This window comes from Gekko japonicus, unplaced genomic scaffold (genome assembly GCF_001447785.1).
Source record: "Gekko japonicus isolate JY-2015 unplaced genomic scaffold, Gekko_japonicus_V1.1 scaffold80, whole genome shotgun sequence".
NCBI classification, from domain to species: domain Eukaryota; kingdom Metazoa; phylum Chordata; class Lepidosauria; order Squamata; family Gekkonidae; genus Gekko; species Gekko japonicus.
Window position 1 is genome coordinate 630,094 of NW_015168047.1, and position 26,107 is coordinate 656,200.

A 26,107-nucleotide genomic window follows, 5' to 3' on the forward strand; every position below is an offset into this window, starting at 1 on the left:
CCTACCTCATAAGGTAGAGGAGGAGGAGAGAAATCAGAAATCAATGTAAGTTGCCCTGAGCCTGCCTGGCGGGGAGGGCGGGATATAAATTGAACTAAATAAATAAATTACTGTCCCGAGCTCCTTGGATGAAGGCTGAGGCAAAAATGTGATAGACACATCCATCCCTTCCCCTCAGACTCCTGGAGATGATTAGTTAGGCTGGAGGGAGGACTGTTACTCTGATCTGAATGAATGCTGCACCCCAGACACTCAGCTTCAAAGGGATCAGAGTCTTTCAAAGCATGTAGAATCTGGGACTGAGGGGGGGAGGATTTGGAGCCAAAAGTACCCAGGCCAGAGATGTAAACCAGTTCCCCATCCCACAACCCCACACATTCAGTTTCTTGCCACACTCAGATATTAGGGACTCAGGCAGGCCAAACTAGGGTTACCAACTCTGAGTTGGGAAATTCCTGAGATTTTGGGGTAGAGAGTAGAGAGTAGAGTGTGGAGAGGGGGAGGAGTTCAGCGGGGATGGGATGCCATGCAGGGCCGGCCCCAGCTTATTTTGCACCCTAGGCGAGGATCCCTTCTGGCGCCCCCCCCCCCCCCCACCCCCAACGATTTTTCAAAAATAAATGCATTTTAGGAAGAATGAAAAACACAAATAATCAAGAAACTCCCAGAGTACGGGGCCGGGTGCAGTTTGGCGCCCCTAAGGGCCAGCTCGCTCTAGGCGATCGCCTAGTGAGTGAGCCAGCCCTGATGCCATGGAGTGCACCCTCCAAATCTGCCACTTTCTCCAGCGAAACTGACATCTGTAGTCTGAAGATCAGCCGCAATTCTGGGAGGACTGCAGGCCCCATCTGGAGGTTGGCAACCCATCTCATTTTCCTTTCTCTTTCTTTTCAATTGCCTTTAATGTCCCATGGTTCCTACAGGGCAGTGGGACTACCCAGTCATGCTGAGCGGTTGGGTGTTTTTTTTTTGTCTCTAATTTACAAATGAATATTTTTTTTCTGCACAGCTGGGGATTTTCCTGAGTATTCAGAAATCAGTACCGTGTCCCCAGGTGGCCTCATCTCTCTGCTCAGCTGATCCACACACCTGCCAGGTTCACAATTAGAAGGAGCGATGTACCTTCAAAGGCAGCTCAGGACACTGGCCTTTCTCTCTCCCCTTCCCGCCTCCAGCCTCTGGTCAACAAATTGGTCAGCACAGGCTGCCACACCAGGATCTCATAATCCTAGAGGATTTAGGGTAATTTACATGCTATTTTTGCATGCAGTTAACATGGGCTAAGCATATTCCCCCTTCGTGAGCTTGGCAGACACTAACTTACCAATTGTGCATAGGTCTCATGGTAAAATTGACCTATAGTCAAAATTAATATAGTGCCTATTTCTGTTCCCAAGCAGTTAATGAGAAAAACACTCAGACAGACCCGCTCGAGTCCAAGAATGAGCATTGTTTTGACTGAGTCTTCAATATGTATGCTTATCTCTGGGGATCCCCACCCCTTGCAGGATACCCCATCTGGCTTGCTCAATGGTCTGACCAATTGGGAGACCTACTGTTGTCCTTTTATACACACACCCTTTCTGTTAGTCCTTTGCCCTTCAGTTTCACAAGAGCAAAATCTAACACATTCACACCAATAACACGCAAAAGGCTGCCGGGCAATTTCAGTCTCACATAAAGGTCATGGTTTGTGGCACTGGCCGGAAGAGCTCTGCATCCAAAGCATGTCTTTGCTGACACTGTAAAGCATTTGAATTGGGCTGTGGGTGATTTGTAAGGGCAAATTATGCCTGCCTTTTAAACAAATCTATATTTTGGAGATAATTTGTTTGGCAAAGCAGTACAGGAAGGTCATCTTCTTTCCTACGCCTGCCCTATCTACAGGGTGACCTTGAAGAAATCTGCAAATATCCACGCCATCCAGGAATGACAGATGTATGAACTGACAGCTTGCCCTCTCTCACTGCATGCTTTCCCCATCACCCAAGGAGAAGTCAAAGACCTTGCATCAAATCATCATTTCCCATTTCTGGTGTTAAATAATTACGGTCTATGAAATTTCTGTCACGTTGCTGAATACAGAGAAGTGTTGCTCTGATAATCACATGAAGCCTACAAGTTTTGTAAGTGATAAAGTCTGGAAGGGGGGAAAGAAGCCAAGACTCTCAAGCTGCTTCCACACTCAAGGATGCTGCTCCCTGATGTTTTCATTGTTGTTGCAAATGCAGAGGCATCCACACTGGCAGGGGGGGTTCCCATGGGAGTTTTCTGCATAATTTCCTGCCATCGGCCCTTCACGGCTGCCATTTCCCATGCTACTGAAAGTCTTTTCAAGGGCTTAAAAAAAAAAGTACTGATTTTTTTTAAAAAAACTTCAGTAGCATGGTAAATAGAAGCCATATGGGGACTGCCGCAAAATGGAGTCAAAATGAGCAGGACCTCTGAGAATGGACACCTTCCCAGACAGAGTAATAAGGTGACTGGACATCATTGACAGAAAAGATCAGCAAGATTCATCCCTGAGTTCCATTCCTTGCTAGGCCCACTGGCACTTCTCTTATAGTCACACAGAAGCATAAAACCTTTTGAGGGAAATCTACCAACTCTCCATGAAGATTGGTTTATGGAAGCCCTGATATTCACTGCCATACAATCTGCATGGAAAAGACAGATCTGAGCACAGCTCAAAAACATTCTGCCTGCTTTATTGTCAAAGGGCACAGATGCCCTCCAGGGAAGCAGTGCTGCTTTGCTGCTTTAGCCCCAAGAGAATGTCTCTCAGTTGACATTAGTGGATAAAGCTCCTTGTACCATTATGCTCCTGGGCATTGTAGGCACAACACACCAACAGACCCCCCACACACCCCATTTCATTCTATGAAACTAATATTAATATTTACAACAGAACTCCAGTTTGACTGCCATGCACAGCCTGACAGGCTGTTTCATGAAACCTGTACTGAAAACAAAATGACTCAAAACAATTATTGTTTCTGCTCAGTTTCTCTCCTCCCCAGCTCCTTTCCATCAAAGCAAAATGAGGCAGCCAGAGTTCTTTAGGCCCAATTGTCAAAGTGCAGAGAAGTAATTTTTGATGGCTCCCAGAACAGCATGAAGAATGGCATGATTCACTATGAGGTAGGCTGAAAGTGAGTGCCTGGCCCAGTATTACCACATAAGCTTCATGATCAAGAGCCCAATTACCATTACCTGATCATGACTGGGTCCAATGCTCCCTCTAAGCTGTGGGGTCTTGTGAGCAAAAAATCTACTTTGTGAGCTACTGGCACTAGAGTTGTGAGCGAGTGATTTGGCTACTGCATAAATTAGTTTGCTCTGGAGCCACCCTTTCTGAGCTAAGACAAAAATGTGTGACCCAGAGGCAAAAAAAACTGTGAGCTAGCTCACACTAATTCGTCTTAGAGGGAACACTGATGGGTCTACCTTGATTACTTTCAATCAGATGTGAACTGTGCACTGCCTTCTGGGAAACTGATTTCCAGGAATACGCGGGTCCCAATTTGGATTGTCTTAGAGGGAACACTGATGGGTCTACCTTGATTACTTTCAATCAGATGTGAACTGTGCACTGCCTTCTGGGAAACTGATTTCCAGGAATACGCGGGTCCCAATTTGGATTGGGCCTACAGCACTGCACCGTTTTCCCAGTCTGAAGCAGCCCAGGATTTGCCACCCTGCAATCATCTCAGGTAGGGAAAACAACATGGGAGGAGGCAGGGCCGGCCCGAGGTTGTCCTGCGCTCTAGGCGAGCGCAGATGCCAAACTCCCGGTGGGGCCTGGAAGCCATCCTAGCAAAGTCGGTGGGCGCTCCCCACTGCAGCCGCCCCTTCGCCCCCTTGCTTGCTCCTCCGCCGGCCAGCTACAGCGCCGCGCCCTGCCCATGCTGCTGCCGCACGTCCTCCTCCTGCAGCCGGCAGAGCTGCTGGTGTCGCCACGGGCTGTGGCGCCTGGCTCAATGGAGGGTGCTCCTGTGGGCTGCGCAGCACCACTGCCTCCCTCGCTGGCCGGGCGTGCCGGCGGCTGCCCCTGCCTCCACCTCCGCCCCCTTGCTTGCTCCTCCACTGGCCAGCTACAGCGCCGCACCCTGCCGCCACCGCCACGCGTCCTCCTCCTGCAGCTGGCAGGGCTCCTCCCAGCCCCGGCGCTCCTCCCAGCTGCTGCTGGTGTCGCTGTAGGCCACAGCGCCTGGCTCAATGGAGGGCACTCCTGCGGGCTGCGCGGCACCACTGCCTCCCTCGCTGGCCAGGCGTGCCGGCGGCCATCCCTGCCTCTCATCCCGCGCCCTAACGGCCAGCTTGCGCTCTAGACGAAGGCCTAGTTCGCCTAGCGGGCGAGCCGGCCCTGGGAGGAGGGCTCAAGAACCCTTGTCCTGCAAACCCAATCCAAATCCCCTCTGTGCTTGAACTGAGTTCCCAACAGAGTATTTGCTGTTTACTTCTAACTGAAATTCCCTGTGGCAGATCCAGAAATGATCCAAGAACACTTTAACAATAGTTAGGACCTGAGCAGGGGTTTGCCCTGTCCTAGTCTGATAATCTAACTTCACACACTATTCTGGTTTTCTGCCCCTGTAACTTTTCACTGAACAACATGATTTCTATGTGCTACAGCATTTCTCAAGGTCTTCCTATGACATCCATCCAATGCCTGTATTGTTGGCTTTGTGTGTGTGTCTGTGTCTCACTGTCAGTGTAAAAAATCATTGTTGCAAGCTAAATGGATGAGATACAAAACCACAAGCTTTGCTACACTTCTTCCTGGATTGGCAAACACAAATAAGCAGATGAGACAACAGGAGACAAGATGATCTTGCCAGATAATGCTTGATGGAATAACCCCTGCTTGAGTGTCACTTTGAGTCACCTAATTGCTATGCACTGGAGCATGTTAGGGCAGGCAAAACTGTCCTTTATGGGTGATCTGTGGAGAAGGGAATGGAAGGGGGTGTTGTGAAACACAAAGGAACCTTTTGGAGACACATTGAACATCAAAAGACTGGGCTTAGCATGGCAAGCGCTACCTGAATCAAGCTACAAAATAAAGCCAGGTGTTCCTTACAGAATTATGACCTCAGCTCAAAGAGGAGAGGGACACGTAGTTCTGTTCTGCACACATAACCCAGAGGGTGATGAGAACATGCTAGGCTGAGTAGTGCAAATACAGACTGCTGCTACAAGAGGAATTACAGGCCACCTCAAACATAAATTGAAGGCACAATTCTATGTCAGAGGTGCAGTATTTGATAATGGGTGGCAGCAATCAGTGTGTCCAGCTTTTGCTGGGACAAAAAGCAAACATTAGCCCTTGGGGCTGTGAAAAATGACCTCAAAGTGTGCAGTGTCTGGAGAAATCAAGTGCCAAAAGTAGTTTAGAAGCAGAATTGCAAAAACAGAGCAGGAGAAATGTTCTTCTTGTATGTGAGTCCACATTCCTCCCCATGCCTACCAAAGTTATACAAATAAGCAAAGACGCACAGAAGTTAAATTTGCTGTACAGAGCAGGATTTTACAGTTCACACCACCTCTTTTTAAAGCACAGGCTGTGTGCATTCCAGTGCTGGAGGGGAAGGGGCTGCACAAACTTTAAAGCCCTGTTTTTTCTAAAGGTTCGTGAATAGATGGGTATTGTGGTAGGAGGAGGGTAGTCAACTTCCTCTTTTTAAAAGTTTGCAAAATGGGAAGGGATGACTGTTTTTGCTCATCTCCAGCACAATCGCTTGGAATGTCCAATAATCACTTGTCACACTTGTACAATTCCACACACCATTCATGACTATGCCTTTTAACCCTGGGGGCAGAGTTTGTTCTTTTTAATGTAATACTTTGACAGTGCCTGGATTTTAGGCTTCATCATAAATTTACTGCCACTGCTACCAGCACTACTGCTAGTTCTGCTAAGGGAGACCAGATCTCCCACTGAAAGACCTCCTGTCCTCCCTTCTCCATTGCCTGCCTCCACTCATCAGGGCAGCAAGGGGGGGGATTGCTAGAGAGTGATGTTACTTCCAAATCCTAGAGTGTCACATACATGCCATGTCACTTCTGGTTATTCAATGAAGTGACCCTGCACTGTCAGAAAGATGTCATTCCCCTGCATGCCCAATCCCTCTCTTTTCCACTGGTTTCCAGTAGCACCCTAGTACTACTGCTAGTACTATTACTATTAGTACTACACTAGCCATGGCAAAGGGATGGTGGAAAAACATATGACCAAGGAGAAAATACTGTGGTATCTGTTGGAAAAAATGACACACCTCTGAATCCTGGAGGAAAGACAGATATTTAAATCTTCTGTAACACAAAAATAGCAACATGGCCTCTATGGCAGGCAGAGGGTGTTGTTTAGAAAGGCCCTCAAGCTTGTTGCTCACATGAACTTAACTGACTAGCTTGAACTCCTGCCTTAACCACTTGGCTTGCTCCTTATCACCCGGCCAATGACCCAGCATGGCCTTCTTTCTGCAAGGACTCCGTAGAAATCTTAAAGGGCTCTTCCGCCACACTGGCCAGAGATTTCATTTCTGGGAATGCACATAATCATCCTTATGAGATAAATTGCAGACTATAAAAAGAACAAAGCATATCCCCCCACTCCGATCTCACTGGCAGACTGCAAAAAGACATTAAGCTGCCACAAATATCAATACGAAAAAAAATGCGACTGATTTTAATAAGATTTCTCTATGCAGCTCATTTGCTATGGGGGGAAAGTGACATTAACAATTGATAGTGTCAAAAAAACCCTCCCTCCCTTGTAAATCCTATGTTTCATTTGTTAAAAAGAATCTATTATCCTTTACCTTGAAGCAAGGCAGAATTACATCAATGCTAACCATCCAATAAGCTTCACATCCAGCACGTTACTTTGATGAAGCTGTTTCAGAAATCCTGACACTGAGCCAAAACACTTTTGGTAATTCCTACAATGGCTGCTTGATTCTGGGTGCTTGATGACGCACAGATTACATTGCTAAATACCCCTTGGTACAATAACGAAATGATCCTGCTACATAAAGTCCACATATTTCTGGCCATATATTTTCTTTCACATGCAAAGTAACTGCCTCTTTGATTTATCGCTTTCTTTATCAGATTTATAGCCTGCTCCCTTTCCCATGAACAGGACTCGTTCTGTATACTAGCAAGCTTCCTATGTATGATGGCTTAGCCCAGATTTGTGACCAAGATGAAGACAGCTCACTAGCCATGGCTGCCCAGTAGGGAACTGCAAAACAGGGGATGAAAGTACCACCTGACAAGTCACAATAAATGGCTGATGGGATGCATTTGGCTTGGAAGAACACAGTATGTCCAGGGTTGGCTTGGTCCCAACAAAAATCTCTTTCACAAGAGACAATGAAACCAGTTCCTGATTGAGTCAAATGACAGCACACCTTTTCACGGTATGCATGTTCAAACATTAACATTTTTGAAACCTTAGAAATACTACATCCATTCTTTTCTAGACACTGAGATTCATCTAAGGCAGGGATCCTCAACTTTTTGGGGCCCGTGGGCAACAGAAATTTTTAGAGGAGTTCATTTTTGAAACCTTAGAAATACTACATCCATTCTTTTCTAGACACTGAGATTCATCTAAGGCAGGGATCCTCAACTTTTTGGGGCCCGTGGGCAACAGGAATTTTTAGAGGAGGTGAGCACTAGGTGAGGAGGTGAGCACTACCTCAAAATGACTGCCATAGGGGGTGGAGCCAAACGGAATACTTCAATCCTAGGAAGACTGAAAGCCTAAAGGGGGAATGGAACTACATATTGACTAAGGAAAGCCCAGGTGCTTACCAGTCCTTCTGATCCTCCAGTAGAAAATCCTTTAATTCGAGTGACGGCAGCCAATCACAAGCCTTACAATGGCCCTGTCCACTTTCTGAAAAGCTTGGTGGGTCCCAAGGGAAGTTCTGGTGGACATCATCATGCCATGGGCGTCACACTGGGGGCTGCTCTAAGGTAACCGAGTTGCAAGATCCAATGTGACCGCTAGTTTGAGTGATGGTGGGGTTGGCATTCAGAACCATATTGATTCAGAGGGCAGGGAATGGTTTGCTAGGCTAGCCCAAACTTGGGCAAGGCTCGGACCAAAGCTATACTCATATTGGGGCACCAGAAAAAAAACCAAGATCCTAAAGAAGCATCTATCAGGCAGTGTGCATTCTACATCTCTACAAGACATTTTAATAGAATAAATTAAACCATTTTGTAAATGCCCTTTTTGCTACATGCAGGGAGGAGGAGAGTACCTTGCTTTTTCTGTGACTCCCATTTGCTGATGAACATCAATGAATTCCATCAGCTGCATTTGCAGGATGTTCTCCTTCCCCTCGACCTGCTTCACAAACTCGTGCTGCAACAGGTCACTCACTGTTGGGCGTTTCTCATAATCTTTGGTCAAGCACCTGCACTGGCAGATAACAACAACAACAACAAAACTTGGTGTAACCAAAGATGGGTGAAGACAGAGAATAAGCCTAAAGCCAGGTGGTGAATGGAACAAGCACAAGATCTGGAGTAATGGAGAACATTCTCCACTGTCCACTCCCCCTCCAGGGGTTCACATTGAACACATGAAGCTGCTTTATACCGAGTCAGACCCTTTACTGACTTGTGCACATATATAAATACACCAGATACTTAGAGATTGGGAGGAGGAATGTGGTACTGGATAAATATGCATTATCTACTGCCTCTCACTTTCCCCTCTTCTCCACTTCTAAAGAAGAGGCATGTCCCCCCCCCCCAACATTGGGGAATATACCTCATGGCCACGGGGACACCATTCTGTCCCTGCTAGGGTTGCCAGGTTGCCAGGGGGGCATTCTAGGAGTGGGTGGGGAAGTCACCCGGGAGTGATGTAGGCACACCAGTGACGATGCTTTGTTTTGGGGGCAAAACCCTACAGTAAAATCGCCCTCAAACCATAGAGCTTTTCCCAAAAACCAGAGCATCAATCCTCCAACATCACTGATGCACCTATGTCACTTCTGGGTGACATCAGTGTATCACACAAAATGCCGCTGTTTGGGGGGGGGATTTCCTCCCACTGGCCAGCTGGCTGCCAGTCAGCAGGAGCCTATGTGAAAGCAGAGGATTCCCTGTCCCCACTGGGGAATAGTGACCCTAATCCCTGCCCATGTTAAGTCCCCTGTTACATCTCTGATGACAGTGATGAGTATTATGCATGCAACGTGGATATAATAAATAATAGATCCAATAAAAACATTTAAGCAATTCTTTTATCCATAACAGTTACATACTAGAAATTCCTTTGCATTTTCTGGCTAGGACTCCCTTTGTTGGAAATATGGTACTGTCTTATCTGAACATCTGAATGCTTTAGAATAAACAAGATTACAGAGTTTTAACTGTGCTAATGTGCATTCATACATTGATTTGCTTGTAAATGGCTTTTTTGTCACTCACTTGCTGATAAAGTCATTGAATTCAGGTGACCACAGCTCCGGCTGCCGTAAGGTCGGAGGTGGGTTTCTGCATAATAATGGCACGACAATAGGTTAGTGTGTATATTGAACAACCACCACAACAACAAAAAGACTGAAAGAAGTCAGGTTAAGCAATGAGTCTTATCAACAACAAAAAGACTGAAAGAAGTCAGGTTTTTTAGATGAGTCACCAAAGCACAACTGAGTTCATCTCGGTTTCAAAGGAGCATTGTTTAGAAAAGTATAGCGTGCCAGTGATGTCTGGATGTTGAACGGCTTCCCGAAAGAAAGAGGATTTTAAAATCTCTAGCAAATCAGTCAAGTGCAGCTGTAATTTTCCAGTATGTCAACTAAATGATACGACTAATGAGCTATTCATCATTATCTATGCAATATGATGACAAGTTCCTCGCAAGCCCTGTATGGCATAGCCTTTACAATCCTTTGGATCTGCTAATATTGTCAGGACTAAATGCAATGATTTTATCTGTGTAACTCACATAACCCCGATTCAAGCTATCCAGAAAAGAGCTCTCTATAGCCGAACAATATGGAATTTATTCTGTACTCAGAGACATGAAAAATTTGCCATGAGATGAAAGCATATGACTGAACTCCCACTAGAATAGGACTGCTAGTCGCATCATTTCCAAATCATGCATTATCATACATCCCAAATCCTGGTCTTACTGAATCATTAAATATCAATTTTGTTATTGTTACTGAATGCACACAATGCTTTACAGAGTACAAGAAGCCAGGTCCCTGCCCCAAGAAATTTATAATCTAAAACATGAGACAGGGAAAAATCAAAAGGGTGGGCAGACTGGAGAAGACTATGTTCATGTGATGGACTGCAAAGGAAAGCAGGATTTTTTAAAATGCTGCTTGTGTCAGAGACTCAGGGAGTTCATGAGTTAATCTTCCCTGGAGAGAAGAGCTCATGTGATTGGCTGCTCTACTAGCTCTCTGATTGGCCAACATCAGCTGAGAGAGAAAATAAACAGCTGATGTGGAGGGAAAAGAGTCTTTCTCAATTTAGTCTTTCCTTTGCAGTCCATCACAGTTCACTTCATTCCTGGGCTTAGTTTCTTAAAAAAAAAAAGTTTTATTATTTTTCAACACATAATACCAACACCAACACACAAAAACAAACAAAACAAATAAAACATTGAGCAGGAGTACATTCCATTAATTGTGCTTAAGGTTTCCCTTTTTATACAGCAGTAATTGTTTTGTACCTATTCTATTACTTTATATATAGACATACTAACTGAAATTCCTATTCCTATTTGTACTTTCTAATGGTTATAACATGAGTCACTTAAGGTACCACTCAATCCATTTATAGAGTGTTGACCATGTTTTCTTCAAAATATCTTCTCTCTTGCCTTGTAATAGCAAAGTTAATTTGTCCATCTCAGCCGTTTCTAAAAGTTTATAAATTATTTATTCTTTTGATGGCATTTCTTCTTTTCTCCAATGTTTAGCGTACAGGATTCTAGCAGTGATTACCACATGTATGATCATATAAGCATCCAGTTTTTTATAACGTCTGGCATCATATTCAATAAATACAATTCTGGTACAAAAGGTATATTTGTTTCTAATATTTTTTGTAACATCTCATGTATCCAAACCCAATACTTTTTACTTTTATCGCATGTCCACCATATATGAAAAAAGATCCAACATTTTGTTTACGTTTCCAACAATCATTTGACATATTAGGATAAAATTTTGCTAGTCTGTCTGGCGTGATATATATGTTAAGGATAAACAAATCGTTTTTTATGAAAAGGCTGTAGAACTAGATAAAGTACTGTTGTACATTGACGAAAAGCTTCTTAAAAAACTGTAATGTTATTAGAAATGAAAACACAAGATGAGGTGGTTCAATGTTCAATGATTAGATGGGCACAAAATTTAGGACATAATATTGAATTAGATCAATAGTCCAAAGTATGGAAAACAAATATAAAATATACCAAAGCTATTTCACATAAAGGAAATGTATATAATTTTTTTTATTCCTGGGCTTAGTTTCAATAGGGAATGGGAACTAAAGGGTTGTCCAAAGGGCTTTACAGAACAGGTGGGTTTTGAGGAGTTAGACTGAAGGCAGAGAGAATGTAGGCACTATGCAGATATTCTTGGGAGGCAGTTCCAGGTACACGAGGCAGCATTATTTGAGTGAAAAGGAGGTCTTCAAACAGCATTACTAGAGGGTTAGGGAACATCATAAGCACAGATATACCAGGACATGAGAACAGAAAGAATAAAGAGTTTGTGCTAGATCCAGGAAAGAGCAGGAAACCAGTATAAGGAATTAAAGAATGGCATCATGTGGTCTGGGAAAGGAGAATTATTTTGTGATGATGGTGCTGGATAGAGCTGATGGTGCTGAGGTGGAACAATGGAAATCCAGACAAGGGAAGGTTACAGTAGTCAAGGTAAGAGCAGACCAGAGCTTGTATCCGAGTTCTCACCAAGGAAACAGAAAGGAAGGGTCATATTTTTGCAATATTATAAAGAGAAAAGTGGTATGACTTAGCAGCAAACTGAATTTGGGGAGCAAGAGAGAGAGAAAAGTCAAAGAAAAAGCCCAAGACTCATGCCTGTTCTACAGAATGATGGTGACATTGCCAATGGATATAGAGGGTACAATGGAGGAGAGATGAGACTCAGTACTGGACATGTTGAGTTTGTGCTGTCAATGATATATCCAAGTGGAATGGCAACTGGAGAGGCATGACTGGATGAAGACAATAGCTGCATATCATCAAGGTCAGGCCTGGTTAGTCCTTGGATGGAACACTACCAAGAAGTCCAGGGTTGCTACTCAGAGGCAGGCAAACCCTATAAGGCTACCAGAAGTTAGCTGCAACTTGAAACCTCTTTCCACCACTACCATCATCACCAACAGCATATAGGTGGTAGTTGAAAGTCATAGAGTTTGATGAAGTCAGCCAGGGTAGAAATAAAATAGCTGAGTACTAAGAACAGACCCTCACTGGCAGAGGAAAAGCAAGGAAATGGCTTCCCTTGTGGGAACCATGCATGAGAAATTATATGGCTAAGAAGAGAACAGCTGAGGACAGAGCCACAGAAACCTAGGGTGTGAAAAGAAGCAGAGATGTTGAATGCAAGGAATGAGCTGGGACTTTTGGATTTGGCACACGTGCAATCATCAGTGACTTTCGTGACTTCCGGTTCAGTGGGCCTTGGGTAACAGACTGGAGAAGGCAAAGAAAGGAAAGTCAAGATAGCAGGAGTAAGCAGCACATTCCAGGCATTTTGAGGCTAAGGGAGGAAGGACAAATTGGGTGGTGGTAGAGAGTCTGAAGAGCCTTGAAGGCCATCTAAGTCCAATTCTTGCTCAACACAAGAAGCCCAATGGGCAGTATTCCCAACAGTTGGCTGTCCAGCTTCTGCTTGCAAACCTCCAGCCCACCACCCTCCTGGGTCCATGTCAAGCTGTCCTTATGGCTAGGAAGTTTCTCCTCATGTGAAAGTGAATTCATACTGCTTGAGATGGAGGATGTATTGAAGAATGGCTTTTTGAGAAGCACTGGCACATTTGAATGGAATAGGGAAGGAGATGGAAGCGCAGGATTATATTGTTGCCAGTTTATACAAGGTAGATGTCAGAGCACTGCAACAATCCTTTAACCAACAGTTATATTTCATTTCCTTATCATTTGTACAGTACATGGCAGAATAGTATTTTTGTCTCTCCACAGCCACATGGTACAAGCTAGGCTGCAGGACAGCAATTTGTCTCTGGCCACCCAGGGAGTTTCATAACTGAGTGGCAATTTGACCCTGTTGCCCCCAAATCTAAACTCCACCTGCTTGTCACTGCACCACACTGGCTGTCTTTCTTTCTGTTGATGTAAGTAATGTTTCTGCTTCACCATAGCTAAATCTGAACAAGAGGTTTTGAACAGACCATTACCCTTCAAAGTAGACTCCATTTCCCCCATACAACATCGCTACAAATGGAAAGAAGCAAAACCTGTGAAAATGAAAATGCTTCTGTTCCATACACAAATTACACCGGATCCACCCTCGCAACTGCCATTCTTGGAGTGCTGCGTTACTTGCATTTCAACAGCCCATGCTTCCACTTAAAAAAGGACAAAAACCGCTATTATTTAATGTCATATTACCCTTTTAGCACCTGAAAATAAAAGTATGTATTGATTTACTTAATATATTTCCATGTGGCTTTCCCTAAAAGCTCCAAGTGGCTTCCAACTGCAAAAATTCCATATAGAGCAAATAATTAAAACATTACCCTATGCCAAAGGAGCCAGTACAAAACCAACATTCAGTCAAACCTTGTTCTATAATTATCTGACTTGCATTTCTCCCTAAATTACAGAATGGAAGGGAAAGCACGGTCTCCTGTCTTGGTCCCCTCGGTTTCAAGAGAACCCTGCAACAGTCTGGGCTTGGGCTTTTCCAGTGGCTGCCCCATGTCTGTAGAACACCCTTTCAGGAGAGGTGGGGGCACAGCCTTCTTGGTTTTACAGCAAGGCTGCGAAAGAGAATTATTCTGCAAAGCTAACGGTGCGCTCTGAACCTGGGTCTAAGGGAATATTTTCCCCACTGTGTCCAGAGTTCTGAGTCAGTCAGGAGAAAGACAACCATATAAATATTGGTCATTAATAAATAAAGTAGTACTCACAAAAGCTGGGAGCCCACTACTGTTGTATACCACAGAAACAACTTTTAGTCCATTTCCCAGATTCTAAACCTGATTTTCAGCATGTGAAGAAATGCATTTTTTCTTCGGAGGTTTGAAATGAGCAAAACCTTCACTCTGAGTTTTAAAAGTCCCGTCCCCCCCCGGGCAGAGAACAGGCAGGAAAGGAAGTTAGGTCGCTTCAATTGCTTTCCAGACTTAGCTCAGCCCACCTTCATACAAATGCTAATAGGGCTAGACAATGGGATGGTCATAGGGTTGCCAAATGGTTTTTGGCCGGGAGCAGGGGGCTCCCAGCCGGCGTCTTAGGCGTGCGCGCGTGCGTAGCGTGCACGCGTCACCTGGAAGTGATGTCGCACGCTGGGGGCGGGGCCACGCCATTTGAGGGGAAAACTCTTTGTCACTTCTGGGTGACGCGCACGCAGGGGTGGGGTTTCCCCGGGCCCCGATTCCATGGGAGCGGAAATCAGGGCTCAAAAGCGGGGGGAATTCCGCCCCCCCGGGGGCATTTGGCAGCCCTAGATGGTCAAGTCCCCCCGTCCAGCCCCCAAGCAGGAAACATAGATTTTGAGGAATTAAATATTAGAGAGACTTCAGGAAGGAAATTTCTGGAAACTTCAGGTAAAGCTTCTCTGATCTGACTGGGTCAGTGGGAGGGGAAAGGGAGAAAATAAAACTCCTGGGAGCAAGAAGGAAGGCCTCGTTGGTGCTGAGTCCATCAGAGCAGACAGAACTGAGGTCTGGAGGAGGAGGCCATTAGCCATGTGGTAGCCTGGTCAGCTGAAGGAAGCATCAAGGTAATGGAACTTCCTAAGATAAGAAGCTTGTCCTATATGAACATCTGATACGGTGTTCCTAAGATAAGAAGCTTGTCCTATATGTTAACATCTGATAGGGTATGTACAGAGTGAGGGACAGAGGAATTGTGTTTTACCCATTTCCTTTCAATCCGTTGTTCAGTTGGGTGCTGTGCTAAAAGTATGCTTGTAAACAGTTTCTTTTTTTAAATAAATACTTTCTAATTCTTTATGCTGGAAGTAGTTCTCTGTACCACACAGACCTCCACTGTCAAACACACTCTTTAAAAAGGAGCGCCAGGAGGAAGGCAGGTAGTTGGTAAGTGGCTATTCCTCCAAGGATGCACAAGGCAGTAAACTGTCCCTGTGGTGACCAGGTGCTGGGCAGCGGGAGACACATAGGCAAGGCCTCAGACCTTGGAAGGGAAGCTGGGAGACCTGACCCTCCCAGTGGGCAATTCCTTACAAAGGTCAGGTGGTGGTGGCAGGTTACCCAAGACAGAAAGAAAAACTTCTCCAGGTGTTGGCAGCATGGTAGGATAAGAACAAACAGAGAATTCAATTGGCCAGGTATTGTGAATTTGGCACAGAATTCTGGAACTATCACCAAGTACTAGGTGCATGTACTAGTGGCATCAGTATGTTCTACAGGACAGTGGAGAGGAAAGTGTTTCAGACATTACAGTTGTAGCATGATGGATCCATATCAAGAGGCATCCCTATGGCAACTGAACCATTTGCTCCTGTTGAACAAAGCAGGGAATGTGGCCTAAAATTAGGATTCTAATTTTAATTTAGCAGCCAGAACTAAGGCTCACCTTAGAACTACCTATTACCAACAAAAGTACCTTCATGCATTTAGAAAACATATGATACAGTTTACATCATAGAGTCCCACATCAGTGAACACTGTCATGGGCACAAGCTCTTGCTCTCACATAGGTTCCAGAGCATCCAAGACCTTGTTTCGTCTCTAAAGTTACAGTACAGATAGAAAACAACCTATGTCACTTTACTGGTTCAAAAAAATTACTTAATACATTGTAAAGACTTACAGAACTGTACAGTTTTCCAGTACTATCATGGCTACAGAAGAAATCACCTGCCCAACTAAAGACACAAGAAAAGTGCACGGAGACCATACCTTGGTATTTTGAAAAGGGCTCTCATAGGATGCAAATCAGCCAAGGGTGGGTCTCCATCCCCTAACTCTATAGCGGTGATACCTAGTGACCACGCATCACACCTGGCATCATAGGAACTATCCAGCTGCTGCTCACAGGCAATCACCTATTAACACAAAAAATACATAAAATAAAAAGTGTCTGATTGGAGAGCTGCCCAGATAATTCATATTGTATAAGTCTGACACATTTCTAAAGCTTCTCAGTGCAGCAGCCAGAAGAGTCATAAGTTCAGGCTTTTTATACCTACAAAGCATGAAGCAGAAATATTCTAAAAGGGCAACTAGTTAAATTGTATTTTGACCCTCCATGCTGTCTGTGAATAACTGCCATGCTGCAGAAAACAGCAGAGAGGCAGATATATAAAACCCTGTTCATGTACTGCAGTGCCAGCAACACCCAGAGAGGAAGAACTCATCTATGGTTCCATAGCTATTGCTATGGTAACAGAATATCTGCATAAGCATGAAAGATTTTATGAAGAAATTCAAATTGCTTCTTTCTACAGTGGAAGGTATTGCGATTCAGAACCCAATGAAGACCCTGATACTGGGCCCAACAGAACAACTCAGTATCAAGATCTTCATTGAAGGCTCCGGAGCCTTCAACCTAACAGTCAGATGTGAACTGCAAGTACTTCTGCATTCTCACACACAGGGCGCCCAATTCAGATCAGGGCAATGGGGTGCATGGATAAGGGGCTTCAGCTTCCCCCAAACCATTTTTTTCCAACCTGAAACACTCAGGGCAAATGCTATCTGGCCCACTGGGGAAACCCATATGTTTCTCTGGACACTTGGTTTTCTGCAATAGACCACATAGAGCTTCCCCCGTGGGGCTGTTTCAGGTGAGGAAAGGGGGGGGGGGCTGAAGTTCTTTCTCCACAAACACTGAGATCCCAATCCAAATCAGGTACCCTGGGAACAGGAAATGAGAAGAACCTGTAATTCATGCCAGATGGTTACACAGGCTAAGGCCCCCAGACATTACCTGTGTACTCTGGAATGTGCTCATTAACGTTCATTAGAAAGAGTAACCCATCCTCTACAAAACATTGGAGAAGGCTTTGAAGGACAGTAATCATCAGCAACGGGACACGTCTAATTGGAATTGATGGAGAGTTCACTAGACTACCTGCCTTCTCCTCAGTAACCTGGACTGAATGACCTGTGACTCGCCAAGCAGAACTCAGTCTACCAACCACACGTGATGGTTCATCTGGTTCAATAAACAACCTCTTTGCATTGCCAGCCTTGAAATGCAAAAATATGGGCAGGTCCCAAATACCTGGTAGGTGTTAGGGGTGTGCATTTGGGTCTACCCGGACTGGAAATATACCCGAAAAACACCTTATAGGTATTTTTCGAGTACATTCTGGCATCCCAATGTACATTCGTGAATTACTGGCAAACCTGGAAAAACAGCTGATGGGCTGGAGCAGATTATGCCCACCTCTCAGCTCTTTTTGGGCTTTCTTCTGCAGTCCAGGGGTGGTTTAAAGGGACTGTAGAAGACAGCCCACAAAACAGCCCGGGGGCACTGTCCCCACTGGCTCAGCTGGGACTCTTTTGGGCTGTTCGACCAAACTGCTGAAGAGAGCCCCAGCCGAGTGTGCGAGTTCTCTCTGCAGGATCAGCTGTTTTGTGGGCTCTGCTGGGCAGTGCTGTTTAAACCAGGCTGCCCACTAGAGCCCCAGCAGGGCCTGTGGGGAGAGCTCTCCCTGCAGAATCAGCTCCTTTGCAGGCTCTGTTGTGCAGTCCAGTTTAGACCGGTGTGCTCAACAGAGCCCCAGCAGAGCTTGTGGGGAGAGTTCTCCCCGCAGGATCAGCTGCTTTGTGAGCTCTTTTGGGCAGTCCTGTTTAAAGGGACTGCCCAAAAGAGCTCCAGCTGAGCCGCCTCTCAGCTGTTTTTTGTGGCCTTGTATTTTTTGGATCATGTCTACTGGACCTGAAAAAAATTGGGATTTCCAAAAAAATCCAGGATCCGAATACTTTACCTATACTGGGATCTGGGTTTCCCCCCCAGAAATCCCAAAACATTTTTTGGGGGTCCAATAGACCCAAGCCAAAAACTACCAAGAAAAACCTCCTGCACACCCCTGGTAGAAGTTCTGTGTTAGGCCTGATGGACCACATTGTGAATGCCTGCCTTAAACAGACACCCCTAAAGCAATATCTTATGCTCATATTACACTGCAATACAGCTCTATCTCCTGACAAGCCATGATTATGCCACAAGATGCACAAATATATATACATACATATTTTTACATTTAGAATGACAACACTTGAATAACAGAAAAAATACTGATCTTTTCTCATAAGACATGAAATGGCTCGAGATGCTAGGTTTTGATTCAGAGGGAATGTGGTGTGGCAGTACTGTCCCAGTATCCACCCACATAACTCAAATGCATATGGCATGAAAACTTTTCTAAACGCGAGCATTTAAATATGTCTCTGTCCCTCTGAGTTAACAGTCCCATGGCCATTAGCTGGCAATAAATGACAACAATTTGTACTCATCATCAGGGATCTCCTTCTGCCTTGGTATGCTTTGGCCTTGTATAGAATCCCTTGGGATTGTTACATGTGTGGTACGGGTTGGATACAGAGAACTCAACTTACTATATTTCACTTAGTTTTACTTAGTTTTTCCTTAGGGAACCTTACACAGGAAAAACGCATGCACAAAGTTACCTGAGCAAGTAAAATGCATACATTACTTGTTTTCTACCATGCATGTAATATCATGAATTTTTAAAAAAGAATTACTATCTCAGAGCATATTAAAATGGAAGCCTATCTGGAGAAATTTCAGTGTGAGTTATTTTTTGTGCTCTAATAAATACCCCCCCCCAATAATCCCTTAATCCCATAAAGCAACCTCAACAGCGATCCCATGGATAGAGTGATTCAGAGCATCACAGCAGAAAGTTCTGAAAACTTCTGAAAACAGAAGGAACTCAAGAAAGCAGAAGCTAGCAAGAGAAAGCACAAACAGACCAAGTTAAAACCAGGAATTAATAGAGTCTCATCTAACCTCAGGTGCCATCCAAAAGGGAGTTCCTACAGACGTATTCCGGCGAAGGCGAGTACTGGTCAGCTGAGCAGATACACCTAAAGAGAAACAGGCAACTGGACATCAATGTAACAGTTACACTTAGAGAATACCATGCAGAAGTTATCACTCTAATGATCTCACGATGGCACCCCAACATGGTATTTCCCCTTTAAAAGCTTTCTTAGCATTTTTGCGATTCTCTGAAAGCAAGCAAGCAAGCAACACTCCGCCATGGATGCTACTAAATATTCCTATGACATTCTGCATTTCCTTCCCTGCTGGTGGCTTTAGAGAAGCTTGAATTTAGTTCCAAATGAGAGTTTTTACAAGCAATCTTGACTGCACATTTTTTTGGGGGGGATGGGTGATTATAGTCTTTCTGCATCCTTTCTTAGCAGCAGGAAACCACAATGAGCATTTGAGAGAAGCAAACTACCCTTTTATTTAAGGCACCATGCACTTTTTGAAAACACACTGGTGGGATTCTTTTTAAAGTAACAGGGCCAATACTAGGATTCATGTATTATTCATCCATTCATTCTTTCATTCATTCATTCCATTCCAGCCTTACAAACAAAGCAGGAGTTTCAACAGCTTGCTTGTGTTCGAAGTACTATCAATAATAAAGGCAAGGGGGGAAAAAAAGAAAAACAAGGAAGATAAAACCACCATCAAGCATACAGCATCTATAAAGTCCCAGATTTGTTCTAGAATGAGAAATACGTACATCACAGATGAGGGAATGCAAACTGTTAAGAAAAGCACATCCAACATTTGATTTTCAGGGAATCCTTGCTACACTGGTTGGATCCAGCCATCCTCTTCATTCGGCATTACTCATAAGAACATAAGAGATGCCATATTGGATCAGGCCAGTGGCCCATCTAGTCCAACACTCTGTCACAGTGATCAAAACCCAGGTGCCATCAGGAGGTCCATCAATGGGGCTAGAACTCCAGAAGCCTTCCCACTGTTGCCCCCCAAGCATCACTGCCCCAGGCATAGCATTCCCTCTATACCTTGTGGCTAATAGCTACAGAAGGACTCGTACTCCATGTTTATCCAGTCCCCTCTTCAAGCTGTTTATGCTTGTAGCCACCACCATTTCCTGCCAACAGTGAATTCCATATATTAGTTACTCTTTGGGTGAAGAAGTACTTCCTTTTATCTGTTCTAAACCCACTGCTTATTAATTTCATTGAGTGCCCATGTGAGAATGTGGGGAAAGTACTTCTTTCTCTACCTTGGGCGATTTTGCACTAGAGCTGCCTCGCGGTTGCACTGCTGTTTGCCCCGACACTATTTGTCAATTTCACACCCGAGGCTGCAGGGCTGCATTTGACCCGATTTCCTCTGCAGTTTCGTGATCTTCAAAAACCAGGATCACGAAACTGCGGAGGAAATCGGTCGAAGCCACGAGTCAAAATGCAGCCCCGCAGCTTCAGGTGTGAAATTGACATATTTGTGTCGGGGCAAATGGAGGCACAACCGTGAGGCAGCTCTAGTGCGAAATCGCCCCTTGTCTATCCCATGCATAATTTTGTAAACCTCTATCATGTCACCCCTCAGTCGTCATTTCTCCAAGCTGAAGAGCTCTAACCTTTTTATAGGGAAGGTGTTCCATCCCCTTGATCATTTTAGTTGCCCTTTTCTTCACTTTTTCCAATGCTATAATATCTTTTTGAGATGCAGTAACCAGAACTGTGCACAATATTCCAAATGAGGCAACACCATAGATTTATACAGGGGCATTATGATATTGGCTGATTTGTTTTCAATCCCCATCCTAATCATTCCCAGCACAGCATTTGCCTTTTTTATTGCAGTCACACACTGAGTCAACATTTTCAGGGAGTTTCTCCTTCTCCCTACAGTCTACATCCCACATGGCTTTTGGACATGCACATTCATACGTACATACATGCATACACAGACCTTTATTGGCATATGTCAGGTTACAGGAAGAAACAGACACAGATAAAGAGGTAACAAGGAGAAATAAGTCAATCATCTGCAACTATGCATTGTGCAATTGATCCTTAATTACCAAACTTAGAAAGACATGCACATTCCACAGGTAGGTTTGCCAACCTCCAGGTGGTGGCTGGAGATCTCCTGGGATTACAACTGATCTCCAGGAGACAGAGATCAGTTCATTTGGGGAAATGGCCACTTTGGAAGGTGGACTCTATGGCACGATACCCCACTGAAAACCTGAAAACCTGCCCTACACAGGCTCCATCCCCAAAATCTCCAGGTTATTCCCAACCCAGAGTTGGCAGCCCTATTCACAGCCCCCAGCATAGCCTTTTTTGGTGGTCATTGTGCAATTGATCCTTAATTACCAAACTTAGAAAGACATGCACATTCCACAGGTAGGTTTGCCAACCTCCAGGTGGTGGCTGGAGATCTCCTGGGATTACAACTGATCTCCAGGAGACAGAGCTCAGTTCATTTGGGGAAATGGCCACTTTGGAAGGTGGACTCTATGGCACGATACCCCACTGAAAACCTGTCCTACCCAGGCTCCATCCCCAAAATCTCCAGGTTATTCCCAACCCAGAGCTGGCAGCCCTATTCACAGCCCCCAGGATAGCCTTTTTTGGTGAACAGTGGGGACCCCTCCTCCCTCTTTCATCAACAGAGAAATTGGTTGGATCCAACAGTGAGATGTTGCTGAGAATTCAGGGACACAACATAGCATGAGTTGACTGGCTTGATCAGAGAGCCTATATGTAAAACATTCACCTTGTGCTTGGCAGGTGGCAGGCTTTACCTCTCTCTCCCCCCTGTAAGGAAATGAGTGCTGGCCACATGGCAAAGGAGGGGAGGAAGAGGGAACGTGGCAGCTGCTCTCCATTTCATGCCACTGGACATGAGCAGGTCCAAAGCATCTACTTCCAGCTTCTTCCTCCTGTACTCTCCACCTCAGTCCCATGACCTGCCTGCAAGATAGGCACGGCCCCACTTTGGGATTCTGGCCACCAAATGAAGAACCACTACTTTCTGTACTTCTGCATAACTGTTTGATTGCTGTTTGTCATGCCCATGCAGTGGCACTCATTCCTGGTGAGCCTGAAGGACAAGAAGAGTCCATCTTTTTCCTCACCCAGGGCTGCCAACAAGGGGGACTGGGGGGACAAAATTTGGGGGGCCCAAGTCAGCTGGAGGGCCCTTGAAGCCAGCATTATGCTGAGTCCAACCAAACGTCTTTTCATTTATTTTTAATGCAGTTCTGGCTGCAGTCACTAGGGACACAGGGAAGTCTGAGCACAGTAAAAGGCACTCTGGTGTTGGCTAGACTTCCCTTTCTCGAAGACTGAAGTAAACTTGCGTAACGGATCATGCTAAACCACCAACTAATCCAGCAATGGAACAAGACAAGAAACTCCAGTTGATGGCTGCTATACTGTCGGCCTAAGGAGCTGCGGTGGCTCAAGTGGTTAAGACGCTGAACTGCAGGCTGGAAGGTTGGTAGTTCAGTAGTTGGAGACCCAAGTCCTATATGATAGAGTGAGCTCCCGTCTCTGATTTCAGCACCTGCCAACCTAGCAGTTCAAAAGCAAGAAATTGCAAGTAGATAAATAGGTACCACTTCAGTGGGAACAGCATTCCGTGCGCCTTGGTGTTTAGTCATGTCGGCCACATGACCACGGAAACGTCTCCGGACAGCGCTGACTCTTCAGCTTGGAAACAGAGATGAGCACCGCAACCCCAGAGTCGAATTCGACTGGCTTTCAAGCAAGGGAAACCTTTACCTTTACCTATACTGTTGGCCTACAACCTGCTAACCAAGGTAATTTCCTATCATAGTCTAGCTTTTATCTCTTCTTTTCCTTGCACCCAGCTCAGCCAGATCTTACAAAGCATGTTAGGGTGTTGCAACAAGGTAAAATAACCTTTCCTTCTCTTTTCCTTAATCTATCTCCCACTTTTCCACACTTTTCTCATTCATTTCTATCTCCCTCCACCTAATTTTTCTGCGCCCCCCCCCATACTTTGACTTCTTGGTCTCAAGATCTACTCATCCTTATCCTGCTTGGTGACAGAATGTACATAAGAGTAGTACAGTAGCAAACCTTTGTTAACATTATGAACAGAATGGGGAAGAATTAATATTTCCCCATGATCTAACAAAGTAGTAAAAAGATGCTTCCCCCCTCCTCCACCCTTTACATGCATGATAATGGAACATTAACCTGTTTTAGTGGTTATATATTTGGAACAGAACATATAACTTCCAGTTCAGGCATTGGGTTGTTAATAATTATTGTGCTGGTGGAAGATCTAATAACCCTTTGTAAAGGCTACTTTGCTATATGACAAATGATGTCATCTTTTTAATATCATTAAAATTAGATTTATAACAAACACCATACCCAGTCTTTCTCCTCTCATAGGGACCCAAAGCTGCATTGTTCTCCTGTCCTACATTTTATCCTCACAACAGCCTTGTGAGGTAGGTCTGGCTAAGAATGTGTCAGCCAGCAGCCTTCCATAGTGGGTTGGGGATCTGAGTATTAGAGACACATTAAAAAGGTAAAGGTAAAGGTTCCCTTGCTCGAAAGCCAGTCGAATCCGACTCTAGGGTTGCGGTGCTCATCTCCGTTTCAAAGCTGAAGAGCCAGCGCTGTCCAAAGACGTTTCCATGGTCATGTGGCCGGCATGACTAAACACCAAGGTGCACAGAACGCTGTTACCTTCCCACCGAAGTGGTACCTATTTATCTACTTGCAATTTCTTGCTTTCAAACTGCTAGGTTGGCACATTACAGGTTGCTTAAAAGCTCTCTTATTACAAGTTGTCTGTTGTGAAGATAACCTTGTTCAGGGTGTTCCCTTTGTTTTTGGTACTGTAACTTTCAGCATCATTCTGGGGTTGGTGGCCAGTTTTCAAACATGTAGCCTTATTTTCTGAGTTATGCCTGCCACAGAGAGCCTTAGCTTCAGCTGCAAACAGTATTGTTTGGTGGTGGTTTGACTCACTTGGGCCAGAATTTCCCCATGCCTTTCAATTTTGGCCATGGAACTCCCACAATCATCCTAAAGCTGGTGGCCCATTTTGAGACTCCTAACTTTTATTTTCTAATATGCTTGCCAGCGTGGTGTAGGGGTTCAAGTGTCAGATGAGGATGTGGGAAACCCAGGTTCTCAAATCTCCACTCTGCCACTAGAAGCTTGCTGGGTGACCTTTGGCCAGTCACACACTCTCGGCCCAACCTATCTCAGAGGGTTGTTGTGGGGATAAAATGGTGTCCCCACCCAAGACAGAACATGCTTCTGAACTAATTTCATTCACTCTGGCTTTGCAAAGGGATGCAGACCTGGACCTTTGTGCCAAAGAAAAGGCAGCAACTGACTTTTTTTTTTAATTGTGCTACATTGTCAGATTTGATTACCCCTAATTGCTCCATGGAGAACAAAGGCAAGTATTAAGCTAACATTCACTTACACAACATGCTCAGTTGAAAACACATCGTACTCCTCTAAAGTGCCACCAATATTTAAGAGCTGATCCTTATTCAGACGCAACAGAAAACATGCTTCAGATTTTAATTGTAAGGCAATTTTCTTAAGGCTTATCTCTTTAATTATTATCATATTTTTTGCTGTTGGCTGCAAACTGGCACTTCACATTACAGAATCTCAGTTGTCTTGATGAATGATATTTCCTTGGGCTCTTGCCGCTTGCAAAAAGAATCATGATGTCATGCCCCGTTTGGCAATATTTTCTTCCAGCACTTCATCAGCCAGCCAAGCATAAAACTAGACAGCCTAAAAAAAAAATACCTTGCAAATTTTCTAACAATAGCTTTTGCATTGGTTAGTTGGTTGGGTTTTTTTTTTTTTTAAGAAAAACTACAATGAAAAAATGGATTGAAATTATTTTTGGAAGAGGAACAATGTCATGGTTTAAATATTGCCTTGAGGCAGATGGATTAAAACTAGAGTGCAGATCTTACGCAGATAAACATTTATTGTTAACTACATGGACAGAACCAAAGCTAAGCACACTGTTTCAGACTTACCAGGATTAGGAGGACAATTTAAGTGACCTTTATAATCAGGGTCAAAATAGATATGACGACATCCTCATCTCTGCCCTGGGGCTGTTGCCGCCATTTTAAGTGATTTAAGAGTGCAGTGAGATCTTGAGATCTTGACCAGGCCCACAGTGCAGCAGGCTACGGTGCAGTAGCTCCCCACCCCCAATGATTTTTCAAATGCTGAAACACCGGCCCTCCTCTCCTGGCCTTTTTCAGCACTTGAAAAGGCATGTGATAAGGAGGACAAGAGCATCTCAGCCCACCACTTGAGCCCTCCTGGCATTTTAAAAGTATTTTAAAAGGGTGTCAGCACACTCATTGCAGACTCAAGGATGCCATCACGTATTATTTGTCACTCAGGCGTGGCTGTGAGAGACCCACTTTTCCTTGATGGGATTTTACGCAGTTGCCTGCTGCATGTGAACGATACTATGGTTGTAGCCAGGGTGGGGCCACTAGAAACACCACTAAAGGCACTGGGCTTGTACCACCCAAGAATTTGCAGAAAAAGTGGTAATTTAAGTCTGTGATATCAAAAACTTCCACCTCATAATGAGAGGTTTTTTTAAATCTGCAAAAGATAAATAGACATACTGACGACTGATGCCAAGCAAAAATAGTAATGTCCCAAACTCCAGCTGCCCATCTCCAAGTGCCCAAATCAGCTTTTAAAATAAATATGCTGCCGCCCAACCTGATTCTTCAGTGGTATGATATTTACCTCATACTGTCTTATTTTTCTGGACATCAAACTCAACATATTCTGAACTTGGTTCTTGATCACATCCTTTCCCTATTTCTTTTAGATGTTTACAGAGTTTTAATTT

The 26,107-nt window shown here is 44.5% G+C and overlaps 1 protein-coding gene across 1 annotated transcript in view; it reads right to left on the reverse strand.

The window, feature by feature from the left end:
- The window catches only part of MYO3A (myosin IIIA), a 128,874-nt gene that overhangs the window by 73,412 nt on the left and 29,355 nt on the right, over nucleotides 1-26,107 (reverse strand). Inside the window, exons 5-8 of the mRNA XM_015414286.1 lie at nucleotides 19,214-19,290; nucleotides 16,132-16,277; nucleotides 9,460-9,525; nucleotides 8,280-8,435 (exon numbers count right to left, since the gene is read on the reverse strand). Coding sequence (XP_015269772.1) covers nucleotides 8,280-8,435; nucleotides 9,460-9,525; nucleotides 16,132-16,277; nucleotides 19,214-19,290 — 445 coding nt within the window. The remainder of the gene's footprint in view (nucleotides 1-8,279; nucleotides 8,436-9,459; nucleotides 9,526-16,131; nucleotides 16,278-19,213; nucleotides 19,291-26,107) is intronic.